The sequence below is a fragment of the Oncorhynchus clarkii genome, chromosome 12 (assembly GCF_045791955.1).
Source record: "Oncorhynchus clarkii lewisi isolate Uvic-CL-2024 chromosome 12, UVic_Ocla_1.0, whole genome shotgun sequence".
NCBI classification, from domain to species: Eukaryota; Metazoa; Chordata; class Actinopteri; order Salmoniformes; family Salmonidae; genus Oncorhynchus; species Oncorhynchus clarkii.
In genome coordinates this window covers 94,621,641-94,643,446 of record NC_092158.1, presented here as the reverse complement: position 1 = coordinate 94,643,446, position 21,806 = coordinate 94,621,641, and the positions used below count along the sequence as shown (strand labels likewise).

Here is a 21,806-nt window from a genome sequence, read left to right as displayed (position 1 = left end):
CCTGTGTGTGTGTGTGTGTGTGTGTCTGTGTGTACCTCCAGTTTCCCAGGGAAGAGACTCTCAAACTTCTTCTGCAGAGAGAAGGTGAAGGTGAGCCAGCCCATGTTGGAGGCCTGCCGGCCCTGCCAGAAATACACAACACACTGGAAGTCTTCCTCCACCCTCTCCTCCTCCTCTTCCTCTCCTCCGTGGTGGCCGTGTCTCTCCTTCTTCTCCTTGTCCTCATCGTCGTATTCTACTGGCACCCAATACCTACACACACACACACACACACACACACGGAATTGGCGTCAACAGTTCCTTCAGACAGAACCACAGTCCTGAGACAGACCCACAGTCCTCCTACAGTCCTGAGACAGACCCACAGTCCTTCTAAAGTCCTGAGACAGACCTACAGTCCTCCTACAGTCCTGAGACAGACCCACAGTCCTCCTACAGTCCTGAGACAGACCCACAGTCCTTCTAAAGTCCTGAGACAGACCCACAGTCCTCCTACAGTCCTGAGACAGACCCACAGTCCTCCTACAGTCCTGAGACAGACCCACAGCCCTCCTACAGTCCTGAGACAGACCTACAGTTCTGAGACAGACCCACAGTCCTCCTACAGTCCTGAGACAGACCCACAGTCCTCCTACAGTCCTGAGACAGACCCACAGTCCTTCTAAAGTCCTGAGACAGACCCACAGTCCTCCTACAGTCCTGAGACAGACCCACAGTCCTCCTACAGTCCTGAGACAGACCCACAGCCCTCCTACAGTCCTGAGACAGACCTACAGTTCTGAGACAGACCCACAGTCCTCCTACAGTTCTGAGACAGACCTACAGTCCTCCTACAGTCCTGAGACAGACCCACAGTCCTCCTAAAGTCCTGAGACAGACCCACAGTCCTCCTACAGTCCTGAGACAGACCCACAGTCCTGAGACAGACCCACAGTCCTCCTACAGTCCTGAGACAGACCCACAGTCCTTCTAAAGTCCTGAGACAGACCCACAGTCCTCCTACAGTCCTGAGACAGACCCACAGTCCTCCTACAGTCCTGAGACAGACCCACAGTCCTCCTACAGTCCTGAGACAGACCTACAGTGCTCCTACAGTTCTGAGAAAGACCTACAGTCCTGAGACAGACCCTACAGTCCTCCTACAGTCCTGAGACAGACCCTACAGTCCTCCTACAGTCCTGAGACAGACCTACAGTCCTGAGACAGACCTACAGTCCTGAGACAGTTCTGAGACAGACCTACAGTCCTCCTACAGTCCTGAGACAGACCCACAGTCCTGAGACATACCCACAGTCCTCCTACAGTCCTGAGACAGACCCACAGTCCTCCTAAAGTCCTGAGACAGACCCACAGTCCTCCTACAGTCCTGAGACAGACCCACAGTCCTCCTACAGTCCTGAGACAGACCCACAGTCCTCCTACAGTCCTGAGACAGACCCACAGTCCTCCTACAGTCCTGAGACAGACCTACAGTCCTCCTACAGTCCTGAGACAGACCTACAGTCCTCCTACAGTCCTGAGACAGACCCTACAGTCCTCCTACAGTCCTGAGACAGACCCTACAGTCCTCCTACAGTCCTGAGACAGACCCTACAGTCCTCCTACAGTCCTGAGACAGACCCTACAGTCCTCCTACAGTCCTGAGACAGACCTACAGTCCTGAGACAGACCTACAGTCCTCCTACAGTCCTGAGACAGACCCACAGTCCTGAGACAGACCTACAGTCCTCCTACAGTCCTGAGACAGACCTACAGTCCTCCTACAGTTCTGAGACAGACCTACAGTCCTCCTACAGTCCTGAGACAGACCCACAGTCCTCCTACAGTCCTGAGACAGACCCACAGTCCTGAGACAGACCTACAGTCCTCCTACAGTTCTGAGACAGACCTACAGTCCTGAGACAGACCTACAGTCCTCCTACAGTCCTGAGACAGACCTACAGTCCTCCTACAGTCCTGAGACAGACCCACAGTCCTGAGACAGACCTACAGTCCTGAGACAGACCTACAGTCCTGAGACAGACCTACAGTCCTCCTACAGTCTTGAGACAGACCTACAGTCCTGAGACAGACCTACAGTCCTCCTACAGTTCAGAGACAGACCTACAGTCCTCCTACAGTCCTGAGACAGACCCACAGTCCTGAGACAGACCTACAGTCCTCCTACAGTTCTGAGACAGACCTACAGTCCTGAGACAGACCCTACAGTCCTCCTACAGTCCTGAGACAGACCCTACAGTCCTCCTACAGTCCTGAGACAGACCCTACAGTCCTCCTACAGTCCTGAGACAGACCTACAGTCCTGAGACAGACCTACAGTCCTCCTACAGTTCTGAGACAGACCTACAGTCCTCCTACAGTCCTGAGACAGACCCACAGTCCTGAGACAGACCCACAGTCCTCCTACAGTCCTGAGACAGACCCACAGTCCTCCTACAGTCCTGAGACAGACCCACAGTCCTCCTACAGTCCTGAGACAGACCCACAGTCCTCCTACAGTCCCGAGACAGACCCACAGTCCTCCGACAGTCCTGAGACAGACCCACAGTCCTCCGACAGTCCTGAGACAGACCTACGGTCCTCCTACAGTCCTGAGACAGACCTACAGTCCTCCTACAGTCCTGAGACAGACCTACAGTCCTCCTACAGTCCTGAGACAGACCTACAGTCCTCCTACAGTCCTGAGACAGACCCTACAGTCCTCCTACAGTCCTGAGACAGACCCTACAGTCCTCCTACAGTCCTGAGACAGACCTACAGTCCTCCTACAGTCCTGAGACAGACCTACAGTCCTGAGACAGACCTACAGTCCTCCTACAGTTCTGAGACAGACCTACAGTCCTCCTACAGTCCTGAGACAGACCCACAGTCCTGAGACAGACCTACAGTCCTCCTACAGTCCTGAGACAGACCTACAGTCCTCCTACAGTTCTGAGACAGACCTACAGTCCTCCTACAGTCCTGAGACAGACCCACAGTCCTCCTACAGTCCTGAGACAGACCCACAGTCATCCTACAGTCTTGAGACAGACCCACAGTCCTCCTACAGTCCTGAGACAGACCCACAGTCCTCCTACAGTCCTGAGACAGACCCACAGTCCTCCTACAGTCCTGAGACAGACCTACAGTCCTCCTACAATCCTGAGACAGACCTACAGTCCTGAGACAGACCCACAGTCCTGAGACAGACCCACAGTCCTGAGACAGACCCACAGTCCTGAGACAGACCCAGAGTCCTGAGACAGACCCAGAGTCCTCCTAAAGTCCTGAGACAGACCCACAATCCTCCTACAGTCCTGAGACAGACCCACAGTCCTCCTACAGTCCTGAGACAGACCTACAGTCCTCCTACAGTTCTGAGACAGACCTACAGTCCTGAGAAAGACCTACAGTCCTCCTACAGTCCTGAGACAGACCCACAGTCATCCTACAGTCTTGAGACAGACCCACAGTCCTCCTACAGTCCTGAGACAGACCCACAGTCCTCCTACAGTCCTGAGACAGACCCACAGTCCTCCTACAGTCCTGAGACAGACCTACAGTCCTCCTACAATCCTGAGACAGACCTACAGTCCTGAGACAGACCCAAAGTCCTGAGACAGACCCACAGTCCTGAGACAGACCCACAGTCCTGAGACAGACCCACAGTCCTCCTACAGTCCTGAGACAGACCCACAGTCCTCCTAAAGTCCTGAGACAGACCCACAGTCCTCCTACAGTCCTGAGACAGACCCACAGTCCTCCTACAGTCCTGAGACAGACCCACAGTCCTCCTACAGTCCTGAGACAGACCCACAGTCCTCCTACAGTCCTGAGACAGACCTACAGTCCTCCTACAGTCCTGAGACAGACCTACAGTCCTGAGACAGACCCTACAGTCCTCCTACAGTCCTGAGACAGACCCTACAGTCCTCCTACAGTCCTGAGACAGACCTACAGTCCTCCTACAGTCCTGAGACAGACCTACAGTCCTGAGACAGACCTACAGTCCTCCTACAGTTCTGAGACAGACCTACAGTCCTCCTACAGTCCTGAGACAGACCCACAGTCCTGAGACAGACCTACAGTCCTCCTACAGTCCTGAGACAGACCTACAGTCCTCCTACAGTTCTGAGACAGACCTACAGTCCTCCTACAGTCCTGAGACAGACCCACAGTCCTCCTACAGTCCTGAGACAGACCCACAGTCATCCTACAGTCTTGAGACAGACCCACAGTCCTCCTACAGTCCTGAGACAGACCCACAGTCCTCCTACAGTCCTGAGACAGACCCACAGTCCTCCTACAGTCCTGAGACAGACCTACAGTCCTCCTACAATCCTGAGACAGAAATCCAGTCCTGAGACAGACCCAAAGTCCTGAGACAGACCCACAGTCCTGAGACAGACCCACAGTCCTGAGACAGACCCACAGTCCTGAGACAGACCCAGAGTCCTGAGACAGACCCAGAGTCCTCCTAAAGTCCTGAGACAGACCCACAATCCTCCTACAGTCCTGAGACAGACCCACAGTCCTCCTACAGTCCTGAGACAGACCTACAGTCCTCCTACAGTTCTGAGACAGACCTACAGTCCTGAGACAGACCTACAGTCCTCCTACAGTCCTGAGACAGACCCACAGTCATCCTACAGTCTTGAGACAGAGACAGTCCTCCTACAGTCCTGAGACAGACCCACACAGTCCTCCTACAGTCCTGAGACAGACCCACAGTCCTCCTACAGTCCTGAGACAGACCCACAGTCCTCCTACAGTCCTGAGACAGACCTACAGTCCTCCTACAATCCTGAGACAGACCTACAGTCCTGAGACAGACCCACAGTCCTGAGACAGACCCACAGTCCTGAGACAGACCCACAGTCCTGAGACAGACCCACAGTCCTCCTACAGTCCTGAGACAGACCCACAGTCCTCCTAAAGTCCTGAGACAGACCCACAGTCCTCCTACAGTCCTGAGACAGACCCACAGTCCTCCTACAGTCCTGAGACAGACCCACAGTCCTCCTACAGTCCTGAGACAGACCCACAGTCCTCCTACAGTCCTGAGACAGACCTACAGTCCTCCTACAGTCCTGAGACAGACCTACAGTCCTGAGACAGACCCTACAGTCCTCCTACAGTCCTGAGACAGACCTACAGTCCTGAGACAGACCTACAGTCCTCCTACAGTTCTGAGACAGACCTACAGTCCTCCTACAGTCCTGAGACAGACCCACAGTCCTGAGACAGACCCACAGTCCTCCTACAGTCCTGAGACAGACCCACAGTCCTCCTAAAGTCCTGAGACAGACCCACAGTCCTGAGACAGACCCACAGTCCTCCTACAGTCCTGAGACAGACCCACAGTCCTCCTAAAATCCTGAGACAGACCCACAGTCCTCCTACAGTCCTGAGACAGACCCACAGACCTCCTACAGTCCTGAGACAGACCCACAGTCCTCCTACAGTCCTGAGACAGACCCACAGTCCTCCTACAGTCCTGAGAAAGACCCACAGTCCTGAGACAGACCTACAGTCCTCCTACAGTTCTGAGACAGACCTACAGTCCTCCTACAGTCCTGAGACAGACCTACAGTCCTCCTACAGTCCTGAGACAGACCTACAGTCCTCCTACAGTCCCGAGACAGACCTACAGTCCTCCTACAGTCCTGAGACAGACCCACAGTCCTGAGACAGACCTACAGTCCTGAGACAGACCTACAGTCCTGAGACAGACCTACAGTCCTGAGACAGACCTACAGTCCTCCTACAGTTCAGAGACAGACCTACAGTCCTCCTACAGTCCTGAGACAGACCCACAGTCCTGAGACAGACCTACAGTCCTCCTACAGTTCTGAGACAGACCTACAGTCCTGAGACAGACCCTACAGTCCTCCTACAGTCCTGAGACAGACCCTACAGTCCTCCTACAGTCCTGAGACAGACCCTACAGTCCTCCTACAGTCCTGAGACAGACCTACAGTCCTGAGACAGACCTACAGTCCTCCTACAGTTCTGAGACAGACCTACAGTCCTCCTACAGTCCTGAGACAGACCCACAGTCCTGAGACAAACCCACAGTCCTCCTACAGTCCTGAGACAGACCCACAGTCCTCCTACAGTCCTGAGACAGACCCACAGTCCTCCTACAGTCCTGAGACAGACCCACAGTCCTCCTACAGTCCTGAGACAGACCCACAGTCCTCCTACAGTCCTGAGACAGACCCACAGTCCTTCTAAAGTCCTGAGACAGACCCACAGTCCTCCTACAGTCCTGAGACAGACCCACAGTCCTCCTACAGTCCTGAGACAGACCCACAGCCCTCCTACAGTCCTGAGACTGACCTACAGTTCTGAGACAGACCCACAGTCCTCCTACAGTTCTGAGACAGACCTACAGTCCTCCTACAGTCCTGAGACAGACCCACAGTCCTCCTAAAGTCCTGAGACAGACCCACAGTCCTCCTACAGTCCTGAGACAGACCCACAGTCCTGAGACAGACCCACAGTCCTCCTACAGTCCTGAGACAGACCCACAGTCCTTCTAAAGTCCTGAGACAGACCCACAGTCCTCCTACAGTCCTGAGACAGACCCACAGTCCTCCTACAGTCCTGAGACAGACCCACAGTCCTCCTACAGTCCTGAGACAGACCTACAGTGCTCCTACAGTTCTGAGAAAGACCTACAGTCCTGAGACAGACCCTACAGTCCTCCTACAGTCCTGAGACAGACCCTACAGTCCTCCTACAGTCCTGAGACAGACCTACAGTCCTGAGACAGACCTACAGTCCTGAGACAGTTCTGAGACAGACCTACAGTCCTCCTACAGTCCTGAGACAGACCCACAGTCCTGAGACATACCCACAGTCCTCCTACAGTCCTGAGACAGACCCACAGTCCTCCTAAAGTCCTGAGACAGACCCACAGTCCTCCTACAGTCCTGAGACAGACCCACAGTCCTCCTACAGTCCTGAGACAGACCCACAGTCCTCCTACAGTCCTGAGACAGACCCACAGTCCTCCTACAGTCCTGAGACAGACCTACAGTCCTCCTACAGTCCTGAGACAGACCTACAGTCCTCCTACAGTCCTGAGACAGACCCTACAGTCCTCCTACAGTCCTGAGACAGACCCTACAGTCCTCCTACAGTCCTGAGACAGACCCTACAGTCCTCCTACAGTCCTGAGACAGACCTACAGTCCTGAGACAGACCTACAGTCCTCCTACAGTCCTGAGACAGACCCACAGTCCTGAGACAGACCTACAGTCCTCCTACAGTCCTGAGACAGACCTACAGTCCTCCTACAGTTCTGAGACAGACCTACAGTCCTCCTACAGTCCTGAGACAGACCCACAGTCCTCCTACAGTCCTGAGACAGACCCACAGTCCTGAGACAGACCTACAGTCCTCCTACAGTTCTGAGACAGACCTACAGTCCTGAGACAGACCTACAGTCCTCCTACAGTCCTGAGACAGACCTACAGTCCTCCTACAGTCCTGAGACAGACCCACAGTCCTGAGACAGACCTACAGTCCTGAGACAGACCTACAGTCCTGAGACAGACCTACAGTCCTCCTACAGTCTTGAGACAGACCTACAGTCCTGAGACAGACCTACAGTCCTCCTACAGTTCAGAGACAGACCTACAGTCCTCCTACAGTCCTGAGACAGACCCACAGTCCTGAGACAGACCTACAGTCCTCCTACAGTTCTGAGACAGACCTACAGTCCTGAGACAGACCCTACAGTCCTCCTACAGTCCTGAGACAGACCCTACAGTCCTCCTACAGTCCTGAGACAGACCCTACAGTCCTCCTACAGTCCTGAGACAGACCTACAGTCCTGAGACAGACCTACAGTTCTCCTACAGTTCTGAGACAGACCTACAGTCCTCCTACAGTCCTGAGACAGACCCACAGTCCTGAGACAGACCCACAGTCCTCCTACAGTCCTGAGACAGACCCACAGTCCTCCTACAGTCCTGAGACAGACCCACAGTCCTCCTACAGTCCTGAGACAGACCCACAGTCCTCCTACAGTCCCGAGACAGACCCACAGTCCTCCGACAGTCCTGAGACAGACCCACAGTCCTCCGACAGTCCTGAGACAGACCTACGGTCCTCCTACAGTCCTGAGACAGACCTACAGTCCTCCTACAGTCCTGAGACAGACCTACAGTCCTCCTACAGTCCTGAGACAGACCCTACAGTCCTCCTACAGTCCTGAGACAGACCCTACAGTCCTCCTACAGTCCTGAGACAGACCTACAGTCCTCCTACAGTCCTGAGACAGACCTACAGTCCTGAGACAGACCTACAGTCCTCCTACAGTTCTGAGACAGACCTACAGTCCTCCTACAGTCCTGAGACAGACCCACAGTCCTGAGACAGACCTACAGTCCTCCTACAGTCCTGAGACAGACCTACAGTCCTCCTACAGTTCTGAGACAGACCTACAGTCCTCCTACAGTCCTGAGACAGACCCACAGTCCTCCTACAGTCCTGAGACAGACCCACAGTCCTCCTACAGTCCTGAGACAGACCTACAGTCCTCCTACAATCCTGAGACAGACCTACAGTCCTGAGACAGACCCAAAGTCCTGAGACAGACCCACAGTCCTGAGACAGACCCACAGTCCTGAGACAGACCCACAGTCCTGAGACAGACCCAGAGTCCTGAGACAGACCCAGAGTCCTGAGACAGACCCAGAGTCCTCCTAAAGTCCTGAGACAGACCCACAGTCCTCCTACAGTCCTGAGACAGACCCACAGTCCTCCTACAGTTCTGAGACAGACCTACAGTCCTGAGACAGACCTACAGTCCTCCTACAGTCCTGAGACAGACCCACAGTCATCCTACAGTCTTGAGACAGACCCACAGTCCTCCTACAGTCCTGAGACAGACCCACAGTCCTCCTACAGTCCTGAGACAGACCCACAGTCCTCCTACAGTCCTGAGACAGACCTACAGTCCTCCTACAATCCTGAGACAGACCTACAGTCCTGAGACAGACCCAAAGTCCTGAGACAGACCCACAGTCCTGAGACAGACCCACAGTCCTGAGACAGACCCACAGTCCTGAGACAGACCCAGAGTCCTCCTAAAGTCCTGAGACAGACCCACAGTCCTCCTACAGTCCTGAGACAGACCCACAGTCCTCCTACAGTCCTGAGACAGACCCACAGTCCTCCTACAGTCCTGAGACAGACCCACAGTCCTCCTAAAGTCCTGAGACAGACCCACAGTCCTCCTACAGTCCTGAGACAGACCCACAGTCCTCCTACAGTCCTGAGACAGACCCACAGTCCTCCTACAGTCCTGAGACAGACCCACAGTCCTCCTACAGTCCTGAGACAGACCTACAGTCCTCCTACAGTCCTGAGACAGACCTACAGTCCTGAGACAGACCCTACAGTCCTCCTACAGTCCTGAGACAGACCTACAGTCCTCCTACAGTTCTGAGACAGACCTACAGTCCTCCTACAGTCCTGAGACAGACCCACAGTCCTGAGACAGACCCACAGTCCTCCTACAGTCCTGAGACAGACCCACAGTCCTCCTAAAGTCCTGAGACAGACCCACAGTCCTCCTACAGTCCTGAGACAGACCCACAGTCCTCCTAAAATCCTGAGACAGACCCACAGTCCTCCTACAGTCCTGAGACAGACCCACAGACCTCCTACAGTCCTGAGACAGACCCACAGTCCTCCTACAGTCCTGAGACAGACCCACAGTCCTCCTACAGTCCTGAGAAAGACCCACAGTCCTGAGACAGACCTACAGTCCTCCTACAGTTCTGAGACAGACCTACAGTCCTCCTACAGTCCTGAGACAGACCTACAGTCCTCCTACAGTCCTGAGACAGACCTACAGTCCTCCTACAGTCCCGAGACAGACCTACAGTCCTCCTACAGTCCTGAGACAGACCCACAGTCCTGAGACAGACCTACAGTCCTGAGACAGACCTACAGTCCTGAGACAGACCTACAGTCCTGAGACAGACCTACAGTCCTCCTACAGTTCAGAGACAGACCTACAGTCCTCCTACAGTCCTGAGACAGACCCACAGTCCTGAGACAGACCTACAGTCCTCCTACAGTTCTGAGACAGACCTACAGTCCTGAGACAGACCCTACAGTCCTCCTACAGTCCTGAGACAGACCCTACAGTCCTCCTACAGTCCTGACACAGACCCTACAGTCCTCCTACAGTCCTGAGACAGACCTACAGTCCTGAGACAGACCTACAGTCCTCCTACAGTTCTGAGACAGACCTACAGTCCTCCTACAGTCCTGAGACAGACCCACAGTCCTGAGACAAACCCACAGTCCTCCTACAGTCCTGAGACAGACCCACAGTCCTCCTACAGTCCTGAGACAGACCCACAGTCCTCCTACAGTCCTGAGACAGACCCACAGTCCTCCTACAGTCCTGAGACAGACCCACAGTCCTCCTACAGTCCTGAGACAGACCCACAGTCCTCCTACAGTCCCGAGACAGACCCACAGTCCTCCGACAGTCCTGAGACAGACCCACAGTCCTCCGACAGTCCTGAGACAGACCTACGGTCCTCCTACAGTCCTGAGACAGACCTACAGTCCTCCTACAGTCCTGAGACAGACCTACAGTCCTCCTACAGTCCTGAGACAGACCCTACAGTCCTCCTACAGTCCTGAGACAGACCCTACAGTCCTCCTACAGTCCTGAGACAGACCCTACAGTCCTCCTACAGTCCTGAGACAGACCTACAGTCCTGAGACAGACCTACAGTCCTCCTACAGTTCTGAGACAGACCTACAGTCCTGAGACAGACCCACAGTCCTGAGACAGACCTACAGTCCTCCTACAGTCCTGAGACAGACCTACAGTCCTCCTACAGTTCTGAGACAGACCTACAGTCCTCCTACAGTCCTGAGACAGACCCACAGTCCTCCTACAGTCCTGAGACAGACCCACAGTCCTGAGACAGACCTACAGTCCTCCTACAGTTCTGAGACAGACCTACAGTCCTCCTACAGTTCTGAGACAGACCTACAGTCCTGAGACAGACCTACAGTCCTCCTACAGTCCTGAGACAGACCCACAGTCATCCTACAGTCTTGAGACAGACCCACAGTCCTCCTACAGTCCTGAGACAGACCCACAGTCCTCCTACAGTCCTGAGACAGACCCACAGTCCTCCTACAGTCCTGAGACAGACCTACAGTCCTCCTACAATCCTGAGACAGACCTACAGTCCTGAGACAGACCCACAGTCCTGAGACAGACCCACAGTCCTGAGACAGACCCACAGTCCTGAGACAGACCCAGAGTCCTCCTAAAGTCCTGAGACAGACCCACAGTCCTCCTACAGTCCTGAGACAGACCCACAGTCCTCCTACAGTCCTGAGACAGACCCACAGTCCTCCTACAGTCCTGAGACAGACCCACAGTCCTCCTACAGTCCTGAGACAGACCCACAGTCCTCCTACAGTCCTGAGACAGACCCACAGTCCTCCTACAGTCCTGAGACAGACCCACAGTCCTCCTACAGTCCTGAGACAGACCCACAGTCCTCCTACAGTCCTGAGACAGACCCACAGTCCTCCTACAGTCCTGAGACAGACCCACAGTCCTCCTACAGTCCTGAGACAGACCTACAGTCCTCCTACAGTTCTGAGACAGACCTACAGTCCTGAGACAGACCCTACAGTCCTCCTACAGTCCTGAGACAGACCCTACAGTCCTCCTACAGTCCTGAGACAGACCTACAGTCCTCCTACAGTCCTGAGACAGACCTACAGTCCTGAGACAGACCTACAGTCCTCCTACAGTTCTGAGACAGACCTACAGTCCTCCTACAGTCCTGAGACAGACCCACAGTCCTGAGACAGACCCACAGTCCTCCTACAGTCCTGAGACAGACCCACAGTCCTCCTAAAGTCCTGAGACAGACCCACAGTCCTGAGACAGACCCACAGTCCTGAGACAGACCCAGAGTCCTCCTAAAGTCCTGAGACAGACCCACAGTCCTCCTACAGTCCTGAGACAGACCCACAGTCCTCCTACAGTCCTGAGACAGACCCACAGGCCTCCTACAGTCCTGAGACAGACCCACAGGCCTCCTACAGTCCTGAGACAGACCCACAGGCCTCCTACAGTCCTGAGACAGACCCACAGGCCTCCTACAGTCCTGAGACAGACCCACAGTCCTCCTAAAGTCCTGAGACAGACCCACAGTCCTCCTACAGTCCTGAGACAGACCCACAGTCCTCCTACAGTCCTGAGACAGACCCACAGTCCTCCTACAGTCCTGAGACAGACCCACAGTCCTCCTACAGTCCTGAGACAGACCTACAGTCCTCCTACAGTCCTGAGACAGACCTACAGTCCTCCTACAGTCCTGAGACAGACCCTACAGTCCTCCTACAGTCCTGAGACAGACCCTACAGTCCTCCTACAGTCCTGAGACAGACCTACAGTCCTGAGACAGACCTACAGTCCTCCTACAGTTCTGAGACAGACCTACAGTCCTCCTACAGTCCTGAGACAGACCCACAGTCCTGAGACAGACCTACAGTCCTCCTACAGTCCTGAGACAGACCTACAGTCCTCCTACAGTTCTGAGACAGACCTACAGTCCTCCTACAGTCCTGAGACAGACCCACAGTCCTCCTACAGTCCTGAGACAGACCCACAGTCCTGAGACAGACCTACAGTCCTCCTACAGTTCTGAGACAGACCTACAGTCCTCCTACAGTCCTGAGACAGACCCACAGTCATCCTACAGTCCTGAGACAGACCCACAGTCCTGAGACAGACCCACAGTCCTCCTACAGTCCTGAGACAGACCTACAGTCCTCCTACAATCCTGAGACAGACCCACAGTCCTGAGACAGACCCACAGTCCTGAGACAGACCCACAGTCCTGAGACAGACCCACAGTCCTCCTAAAGTCCTGAGACAGACCCACAGTCCTCCTACAGTCCTGAGACAGACCCACAGTCCTCCTACAGTCCTGAGACAGACCCACAGTCCTCCTACAGTCCTGAGACAGACCCACAGTCCTCCTACAGTCCTGAGACAGACCCACAGTCCTCCTACAGTCCTGAGACAGACCCACAGTCCTCCAACAGTCCTGAGACAGACCCACAGTCCTCCTACAGTCCTGAGACAGACCCACAGTCCTCCTACAGTCCTGAGACAGACCCACAGTCCTCCTACAGTCCTGAGACAGACCTACAGTCCTCCAACAGTCCTGAGACAGACCTACAGTTCTCCTACAGTTCTGAGACAGACCTACAGTCTTAAGACAGACCCTACAGTCCTCCTACAGTCCTGAGACAGACCCTACAGTCCTCCTACAGTCCTGAGACAGACCTACAGTCCTGAGACAGACCTACAGTCCTCCTACAGTTCTGAGACAGACCTACAGTCCTCCTACAGTCCTGAGACAGACCCACAGTCCTGAGACAGACCCACAGTCCTCCTACAGTCCTGAGACAGACCCACAGTCCTCCTAAAGTCCTGAGACAGACCCACAGTCCTCCTACAGTCCTGAGACAGACCCACAGTCCTCCTACAGTCCTGAGACAGACCTACAGTCCTCCTACAGTCCTGAGACAGACCCTACAGTCCTCCTACAGTCCTGAGACAGACCCTACAGTCCTCCTACAGTCCTGAGAGAGACCTACAGTCCTGAGACAGACCCTACAGTCCTCCTACAGTCCTGAGACAGACCCTACAGTCCTCCTACAGTCCTGAGACAGACCCACAGTCCTCCTACAGTCCTGAGACAGACCTACAGTCCTCCTACAGTCCTGAGACAGACCTACAGTCCTCCTACAGTCCTGAGACAGACCTACAGTCCTCCTACAGTCCTGAGACAGACCTACAGTCCTCCTACAGTCCTGAGACAGACCTACAGTCCTGAGACAGACCTACAGTCCTCCTACAGTTCTGAGACAGACCTACAGTCCTCCTACAGTCCTGAGACAGACCCACAGTCCTGAGACAGACCTACAGTCCTCCTACAGTTCTGAGACAGACCTACAGTCCTCCTACAGTTCTGAGACAGACCTACAGTCCTCCTACAGTCCTGAGACAGACCTACAGTCCTCCTACAGTCCTGAGACAGACCTACAGTCCTCCTACAGTCCTGAGACAGACCTACAGTCCTCCTACAGTCCTGAGACAGACCTACAGTCCTCCTACAGTCCTACAGTCCTCCTACAGTCCTGAGACAGACCCACAGTCCTGAGACAGACCCACAGTCCTGAGACAGACCTACTAAAGTCCTGAGACAGACCTACAGTCCTGAGACAGACCTGAGACAGACCCACAGTCCTGAGACAGACCCACAGTCCTGAGACAGACCCACAGTCCTGAGACAGACCCACAGTCCTCCTACAGTCCTGAGACAGACCCACAGTCCTCCTACAGTCCTGAGACAGACCCACAGTCCTCCTACAGTCCTGAGACAGACCCACAGTCCTCCTAGTCCTGAGACAGACCCACAGTCCTGAGACAGACCTACAGTCCTCCTACAGTCCTGAGACAGACCTACAGTCCTGAGAGAGACCTACAGTCCTCCTACAGTCCTGAGACAGACCCACAGTCCTCCTACAGTCCTGAGACAGACCCGCAGTCCTCCTACAGTCCTGAGACAGACCCACAGTCCTCCTACAGTCCTGAGACAGACCCACAGTCCTCCTACAGTCCTGAGACAGACCCACAGTCCTCCTACAGTCCTGAGACAGACCCACAGTCCTCCTACAGTCCGGAGACAGACCTACAGTCCTGAGACAGACCTACAGTCCTGAGACAGACCTACAGTCCTGAGACAGACCTACAGTCCTGAGACAGACCTACAGTCCTGAGACAGACCTACAGTCCTGAGACAGACCCACAGTCCTCCTACAGTCCTGAGACAGACCCACAGTCCTCCTACAGTCCTGAGACAGACCCACAGTCCTCCTACAGTCCTGAGACAGACCCACAGTCCTCCTACAGTCCTGAGACAGACCCACAGCCCTCCTACAGTCCTGAGACAGACCCACAGTCCTCCTACAGTCCTGAGACAGACCTACAGTCCTCCTACAATCCTGAGACAGACCCACAGTCCTGAGACAGACCCACAGTCCTGAGACAGACCCACAGTCCTGAGACAGACCCACAGTCCTGAGACAGACCCACAGTCCTGAGACAGACCCACAGTCCTGAGACAGACCTACAGTCCTCCTACAGTTCTGAGACAGACCTACAGTCCTCCTACAGTTCTGAGACAGACCTTCCAGTCCTCCTACAGTCCTGAGACAGACCTACAGTCCTCCTACAGTCCTCCTACAGTCCTGAGACAGACCCACAGTCCTCCTACAGTCCTGAGACAGACCCACAGTCCTCCTACAGTCCTGAGACAGACCCACAGTCCTCCTACAGTCCTGAGACAGACCCACAGTCCTCCTACAGTCCTGAGACAGACCCACAGTCCTCCTAAAGTCCTGAGACAGACCCACAGTCCTCCTACAGTCCTGAGACAAACCCACAGTCCTCCTACAGTCCTGAGACAGACCCACAGTCCTCCTACAGTCCTGAGACAGACCCACAGTCCTCCTACAGTCCTGAGACAGACCCACAGTCCTCCTACAGTCCCGAGACAGACCTACAGTCCTCCTACAGTCCTGAGACAGAACTACAGTCCTCCTACAGTCCTGAGACAGACCCTACAGTCCTCCTACAGTCCTGAGACATACCCTACAGTCCTCCTACAGTCCTGAGACAGACCTACAGTCCTGAGACAGACCTACAGTCCTCCTACAGTTCTGAGACAGACCTACAGTCCTCCTACAGTCCTGAGACAGACCCACAGTCCTGAGACAAACCTACAGTCCTCCTACAGTTCTGAGACAGACCTACAGTCCTCCTACAGACCTGAGACAGACCCACAGTCCTGAGACAGACCTACAGTCCTCCTACAGTTCTGAGACAGACCTACAGTCCTCCTACAGTCCTGAGACAGACCTACAGTCCTCCTACAGTCCTGAGACAGACCTACAGTCCTGAGACAGACCTACAGTCCTCCTACAGTCCTGAGACAGACCTACAGTCCTCCTACAGTCCTGAGACAGACCTACAGTCCTCCTACAGTCCTGAGACAGACCCACAGTCCTGAGACAGACCTACAGTCCTGAGACAGACCTACAGTCCTGAGACAGACCTACAGTCCTGAGACAGACCTACAGTCCTGAGACAGACCCTACAGTCCTCCTACAGTCTTGAGACAGACCTACAGTCCTGAGACAGACCTACAGTCCTGAGACAGACCCACAGTCCTGAGACAGACCCACAGTCCTGAGACAGACCCACAGTCCTCCTACAGTCCTGAGACAGACCCACAGTCCTCCTACAGTCCTGAGACAGACCTACAGTCCTCCTACAGTTCTGAGGCAGACCTACAGTCCTCCTACAGTCCTGAGACAGACCCACAGTCCTCCTAGTCCTGAGACAGACCCACAGTCCTGAGACAGACCTACAGTCCTCCTACAGTCCTGAGACAGACCCACAGTCCTGAGACAGACCCACAGTCCTCCTACAGTCCTGAGACAGACCCACAGTCCTCCTACAGTCCTGAGACAGACCCACAGTCCTCCTACAGTCCTGAGACAGACCCACAGTCCTCCTACAGTCCTGAGACAGACCCACAGTCCTCCTACAGTCCTGAGACAGACCCACAGTCCTCCTACAGTCCTGAGACAGACCCTACAGTCCTCCTACAGTCCTGAGACAGACCCTACAGTCCTCCTACAGTCCTGAGACAGACCTACAGTCCTGAGACAGACCTACAGTCCTCCTACAGTTCTGAGACAGACCTACAGTCCTCCTACAGTCCTGAGACAGACCCACAGTCCTGAGACAGACCTACAGTCCTCCTACAGTTCTGAGACAGACCTACAGTCCTCCTACAGTCCTGAGACAGACCTACAGTCCTCCTACAGTCCTGAGACAGACCCACAGTCCTGAGACAGACCTACAGTCCTCCTACAGTTCTGAGACAGACCTACAGTCCTCCTACAGTTCTGAGACAGACCTACAGTCCTCCTACAGTTCTGAGACAGACCTACAGTCCTCCTACAGTCCTGAGACAGACCTACAGTCCTCCTACAGTCCTGAGACAGACCTACAGTCCTCCTACAGTCCTGAGACAGACCTACAGTCCTCCTACAGTCCTGAGACAGACCTACAGTCCTCCTACAGTCCTGAGACAGACCTACAGTCCTCCTACAGTCCTGAGACAGACCTACAGTCCTCCTACAGTCCTGAGACAGACCTACAGTCCTCCTACAGTCCTGAGACAGACCCACAGTCCTGAGACAGACCTACAGTCCTGAGACAGACCTACAGTCCTGAGACAGACCTACAGTCCTGAGACAGACCTACAGTCCTACAGTCCTGAGACAGACCCTACAGTCCTCCTACAGTCTTGAGACAGACCTACAGTCCTGAGACAGATCTACAGTCCTAAGACAGACCCACAGTCCTGAGACAGACCTACAGTCCTCCTACAGTCCTGAGACAGACCCACAGTCCTCCTACAGTCCTGAGACAGACCTACAGTCCTCCTACAGTTCTGAGGCAGACCTACAGTCCTCCTACAGTCCTGAGACAGACCCACAGTCCTCCTACAGTCCTGAGACAGACCCACAGTCCTCCTACAGTCTTGAGACAGACCCACAGTCCTGAGACAGACCCACAGTCCTCCTACAGTCCTGAGACAGACCCACAGTCCTCCTACAGTCCTGAGACAGACCCACAGTCCTCCTACAGTCCTGAGACAGACCCACAGTCCTCCTACAGTCCTGAGACAGACCCACAGTCCTCCTACAGTCCTGAGACAGACCCACAGTCCTCCTACAGTCCTGAGACAGACCCACAGTCCTCCTACAGTCCTGAGACAGACCCACAGTCCTCCTACAGTCCTGAGACAGACCCACAGTCCTCCTACAGTCCTGAGACAGACCCACAGTCCTCCTACAGTCCGGAGACAGACCTACAGTCCTGAGACAGACCTACAGTCCTGAGACAGACCTACAGTCCTGAGACAGACCTACAGTCCTGAGACAGACCTACAGTCCTGAGACAGACCTACAGTCCTGAGACAGACCTACAGTCCTGAGACAGACCCACAGTCCTGAGACAGACCCACAGTCCTCCTACAGTCCTGAGACAGACCCACAGTCCTCCTACAGTCCTGAGACAGACCCACAGTCCTGAGATAGACCCACAGTCCTCCTACAGTCCTGAGACAGACCTACAGTCCTCCTACAGTTCTGAGACAGACCTACAGTCCTCCTACAGTCCTGAGACAGACCCACAGTCCTCCTACAGTCCTGAGACAGACCCACAGTCCTGAGACAGACCTACAGTCCTCCTACAGTTCTGAGACAGACCTACAGTCCTCCTACAGTTCTGAGACAGACCTACAGTCCTGAGACAGACCTACAGTCCTCCTACAGTCCTGAGACAGACCCACAGTCATCCTACAGTCTTGAGACAGACCCACAGTCCTCCTACAGTCCTGAGACAGACCCACAGTCCTCCTACAGTCCTGAGACAGACCCACAGTCCTCCTACAGTCCTGAGACAGACCTACAGTCCTCCTACAATCCTGAGACAGACCTACAGTCCTGAGACAGACCCACAGTCCTGAGACAGACCCACAGTCCTGAGACAGACCCACAGTCCTGAGACAGACCCAGAGTCCTCCTAAAGTCCTGAGACAGACCCACAGTCCTCCTACAGTCCTGAGACAGACCCACAGTCCTCCTACAGTCCTGAGACAGACCCACAGTCCTCCTACAGTCCTGAGACAGACCCACAGTCCTCCTACAGTCCTGAGACAGACCCACAGTCTTCCTACAGTCCTGAGACAGACCCACAGTCCTCCTACAGTCCTGAGACAGACCCACAGTCCTCCTACAGTCCTGAGACAGACCCACAGTCCTCCTACAGTCCTGAGACAGACCCACAGTCCTCCTACAGTCCTGAGACAGACCCACAGTCCTCCTACAGTCCTGAGACAGACCTACAGTCCTCCTACAGTTCTGAGACAGACCTACAGTCCTGAGACAGACCCTACAGTCCTCCTACAGTCCTGAGACAGACCCTACAGTCCTCCTACAGTCCTGAGACAGACCTACAGTCCTCCTACAGTCCTGAGACAGACCTACAGTCCTGAGACAGACCTACAGTCCTCCTACAGTTCTGAGACAGACCTACAGTCCTCCTACAGTCCTGAGACAGACCCACAGTCCTGAGACAGACCCACAGTCCTCCTACAGTCCTGAGACAGACCCACAGTCCTCCTAAAGTCCTGAGACAGACCCACAGTCCTGAGACAGACCCACAGTCCTGAGACAGACCCAGAGTCCTCCTAAAGTCCTGAGACAGACCCACAGTCCTCCTACAGTCCTGAGACAGACCCACAGTCCTCCTACAGTCCTGAGACAGACCCACAGGCCTCCTACAGTCCTGAGACAGACCCACAGGCCTCCTACAGTCCTGAGACAGACCCACAGGCCTCCTACAGTCCTGAGACAGACCCACAGGCCTCCTACAGTCCTGAGACAGACCCACAGTCCTCCTAAAGTCCTGAGACAGACCCACAGTCCTCCTACAGTCCTGAGACAGACCCACAGTCCTCCTACAGTCCTGAGACAGACCCACAGTCCTCCTACAGTCCTGAGACAGACCCACAGTCCTCCTACAGTCCTGAGACAGACCTACAGTCCTCCTACAGTCCTGAGACAGACCTACAGTCCTCCTACAGTCCTGAGACAGACCCTACAGTCCTCCTACAGTCCTGAGACAGACCCTACAGTCCTCCTACAGTCCTGAGACAGACCTACAGTCCTGAGACAGACCTACAGTCCTCCTACAGTTCTGAGACAGACCTACAGTCCTCCTACAGTCCTGAGACAGACCCACAGTCCTGAGACAGACCTACAGTCCTCCTACAGTCCTGAGACAGACCTACAGTCCTCCTACAGTTCTGAGACAGACCTACAGTCCTCCTACAGTCCTGAGACAGACCCACAGTCCTCCTACAGTCCTGAGACAGACCCACAGTCCTGAGACAGACCTACAGTCCTCCTACAGTTCTGAGACAGACCTACAGTCCTCCTACAGTCCTGAGACAGACCCACAGTCATCCTACAGTCCTGAGACAGACCCACAGTCCTGAGACAGACCCACAGTCCTCCTACAGTCCTGAGACAGACCTACAGTCCTCCTACAATCCTGAGACAGACCCACAGTCCTGAGACAGACCCACAGTCCTGAGACAGACCCACAGTCCTGAGACAGACCCACAGTCCTCCTAAAGTCCTGAGACAGACCCACAGTCCTCCTACAGTCCTGAGACAGACCCACAGTCCTCCTACAGTCCTGAGACAGACCCACAGTCCTCCTACAGTCCTGAGACAGACCCACAGTCCTCCTACAGTCCTGAGACAGACCCACAGTCCTCCTACAGTCCTGAGACAGACCCACAGTCCTCCAACAGTCCTGAGACAGACCCACAGTCCTCCTACAGTCCTGAGACAGACCCACAGTCCTCCTACAGTCCTGAGACAGACCCACAGTCCTCCTACAGTCCTGAGACAGACCTACAGTCCTCCAACAGTCCTGAGACAGACCTACAGTTCTCCTACAGTTCTGAGACAGACCTACAGTCTTAAGACAGACCCTACAGTCCTCCTACAGTCCTGAGACAGACCCTACAGTCCTCCTACAGTCCTGAGACAGACCTACAGTCCTGAGACAGACCTACAGTCCTCCTACAGTTCTGAGACAGACCTACAGTCCTCCTACAGTCCTGAGACAGACCCACAGTCCTGAGACAGACCCACAGTCCTCCTACAGTCCTGAGACAGACCCACAGTCCTCCTAAAGTCCTGAGACAGACCCACAGTCCTCCTACAGTCCTGAGACAGACCCACAGTCCTCCTACAGTCCTGAGACAGACCTACAGTCCTCCTACAGTCCTGAGACAGACCCTACAGTCCTCCTACAGTCCTGAGACAGACCCTACAGTCCTCCTACAGTCCTGAGAGAGACCTACAGTCCTGAGACAGACCCTACAGTCCTCCTACAGTCCTGAGACAGACCCTACAGTCCTCCTACAGTCCTGAGACAGACCCACAGTCCTCCTACAGTCCTGAGACAGACCTACAGTCCTCCTACAGTCCTGAGACAGACCTACAGTCCTCCTACAGTCCTGAGACAGACCTACAGTCCTCCTACAGTCCTGAGACAGACCTACAGTCCTGAGACAGACCTACAGTCCTCCTACAGTTCTGAGACAGACCTACAGTCCTCCTACAGTCCTGAGACAGACCCACAGTCCTGAGACAGACCTACAGTCCTCCTACAGTTCTGAGACAGACCTACAGTCCTCCTACAGTTCTGAGACAGACCTACAGTCCTCCTACAGTCCTGAGACAGACCTACAGTCCTCCTACAGTCCTGAGACAGACCTACAGTCCTCCTACAGTCCTGAGACAGACCTACAGTCCTCCTACAGTCCTGAGACAGACCTACAGTCCTCCTACAGTCCTACAGTCCTCCTACAGTCCTGAGACAGACCCACAGTCCTGAGACAGACCCACAGTCCTGAGACAGACCTACTAAAGTCCTGAGACAGACCTACAGTCCTGAGACAGACCTACAGTCCTGAGACAGACCCACAGTCCTGAGACAGACCCACAGTCCTGAGACAGACCCACAGTCCTCCTACAGTCCTGAGACAGACCCACAGTCCTCCTACAGTCCTGAGACAGACCCACAGTCC

General features: G+C 54.5%; 1 protein-coding gene across 2 annotated transcripts in view; it reads right to left on the bottom strand.

Moving 5' to 3' along the window:
* The window catches only part of LOC139421683 (FLII actin remodeling protein), a 76,498-nt gene that overhangs the window by 13,607 nt on the left and 41,085 nt on the right, over positions 1–21,806 (bottom strand). For both annotated transcript variants that reach the window (XM_071172773.1, XM_071172774.1), the window contains one exon: positions 36–252. In XM_071172773.1, coding sequence (XP_071028874.1) covers positions 36–252 — 217 coding nt within the window. The remainder of the gene's footprint in view (positions 1–35; positions 253–21,806) is intronic.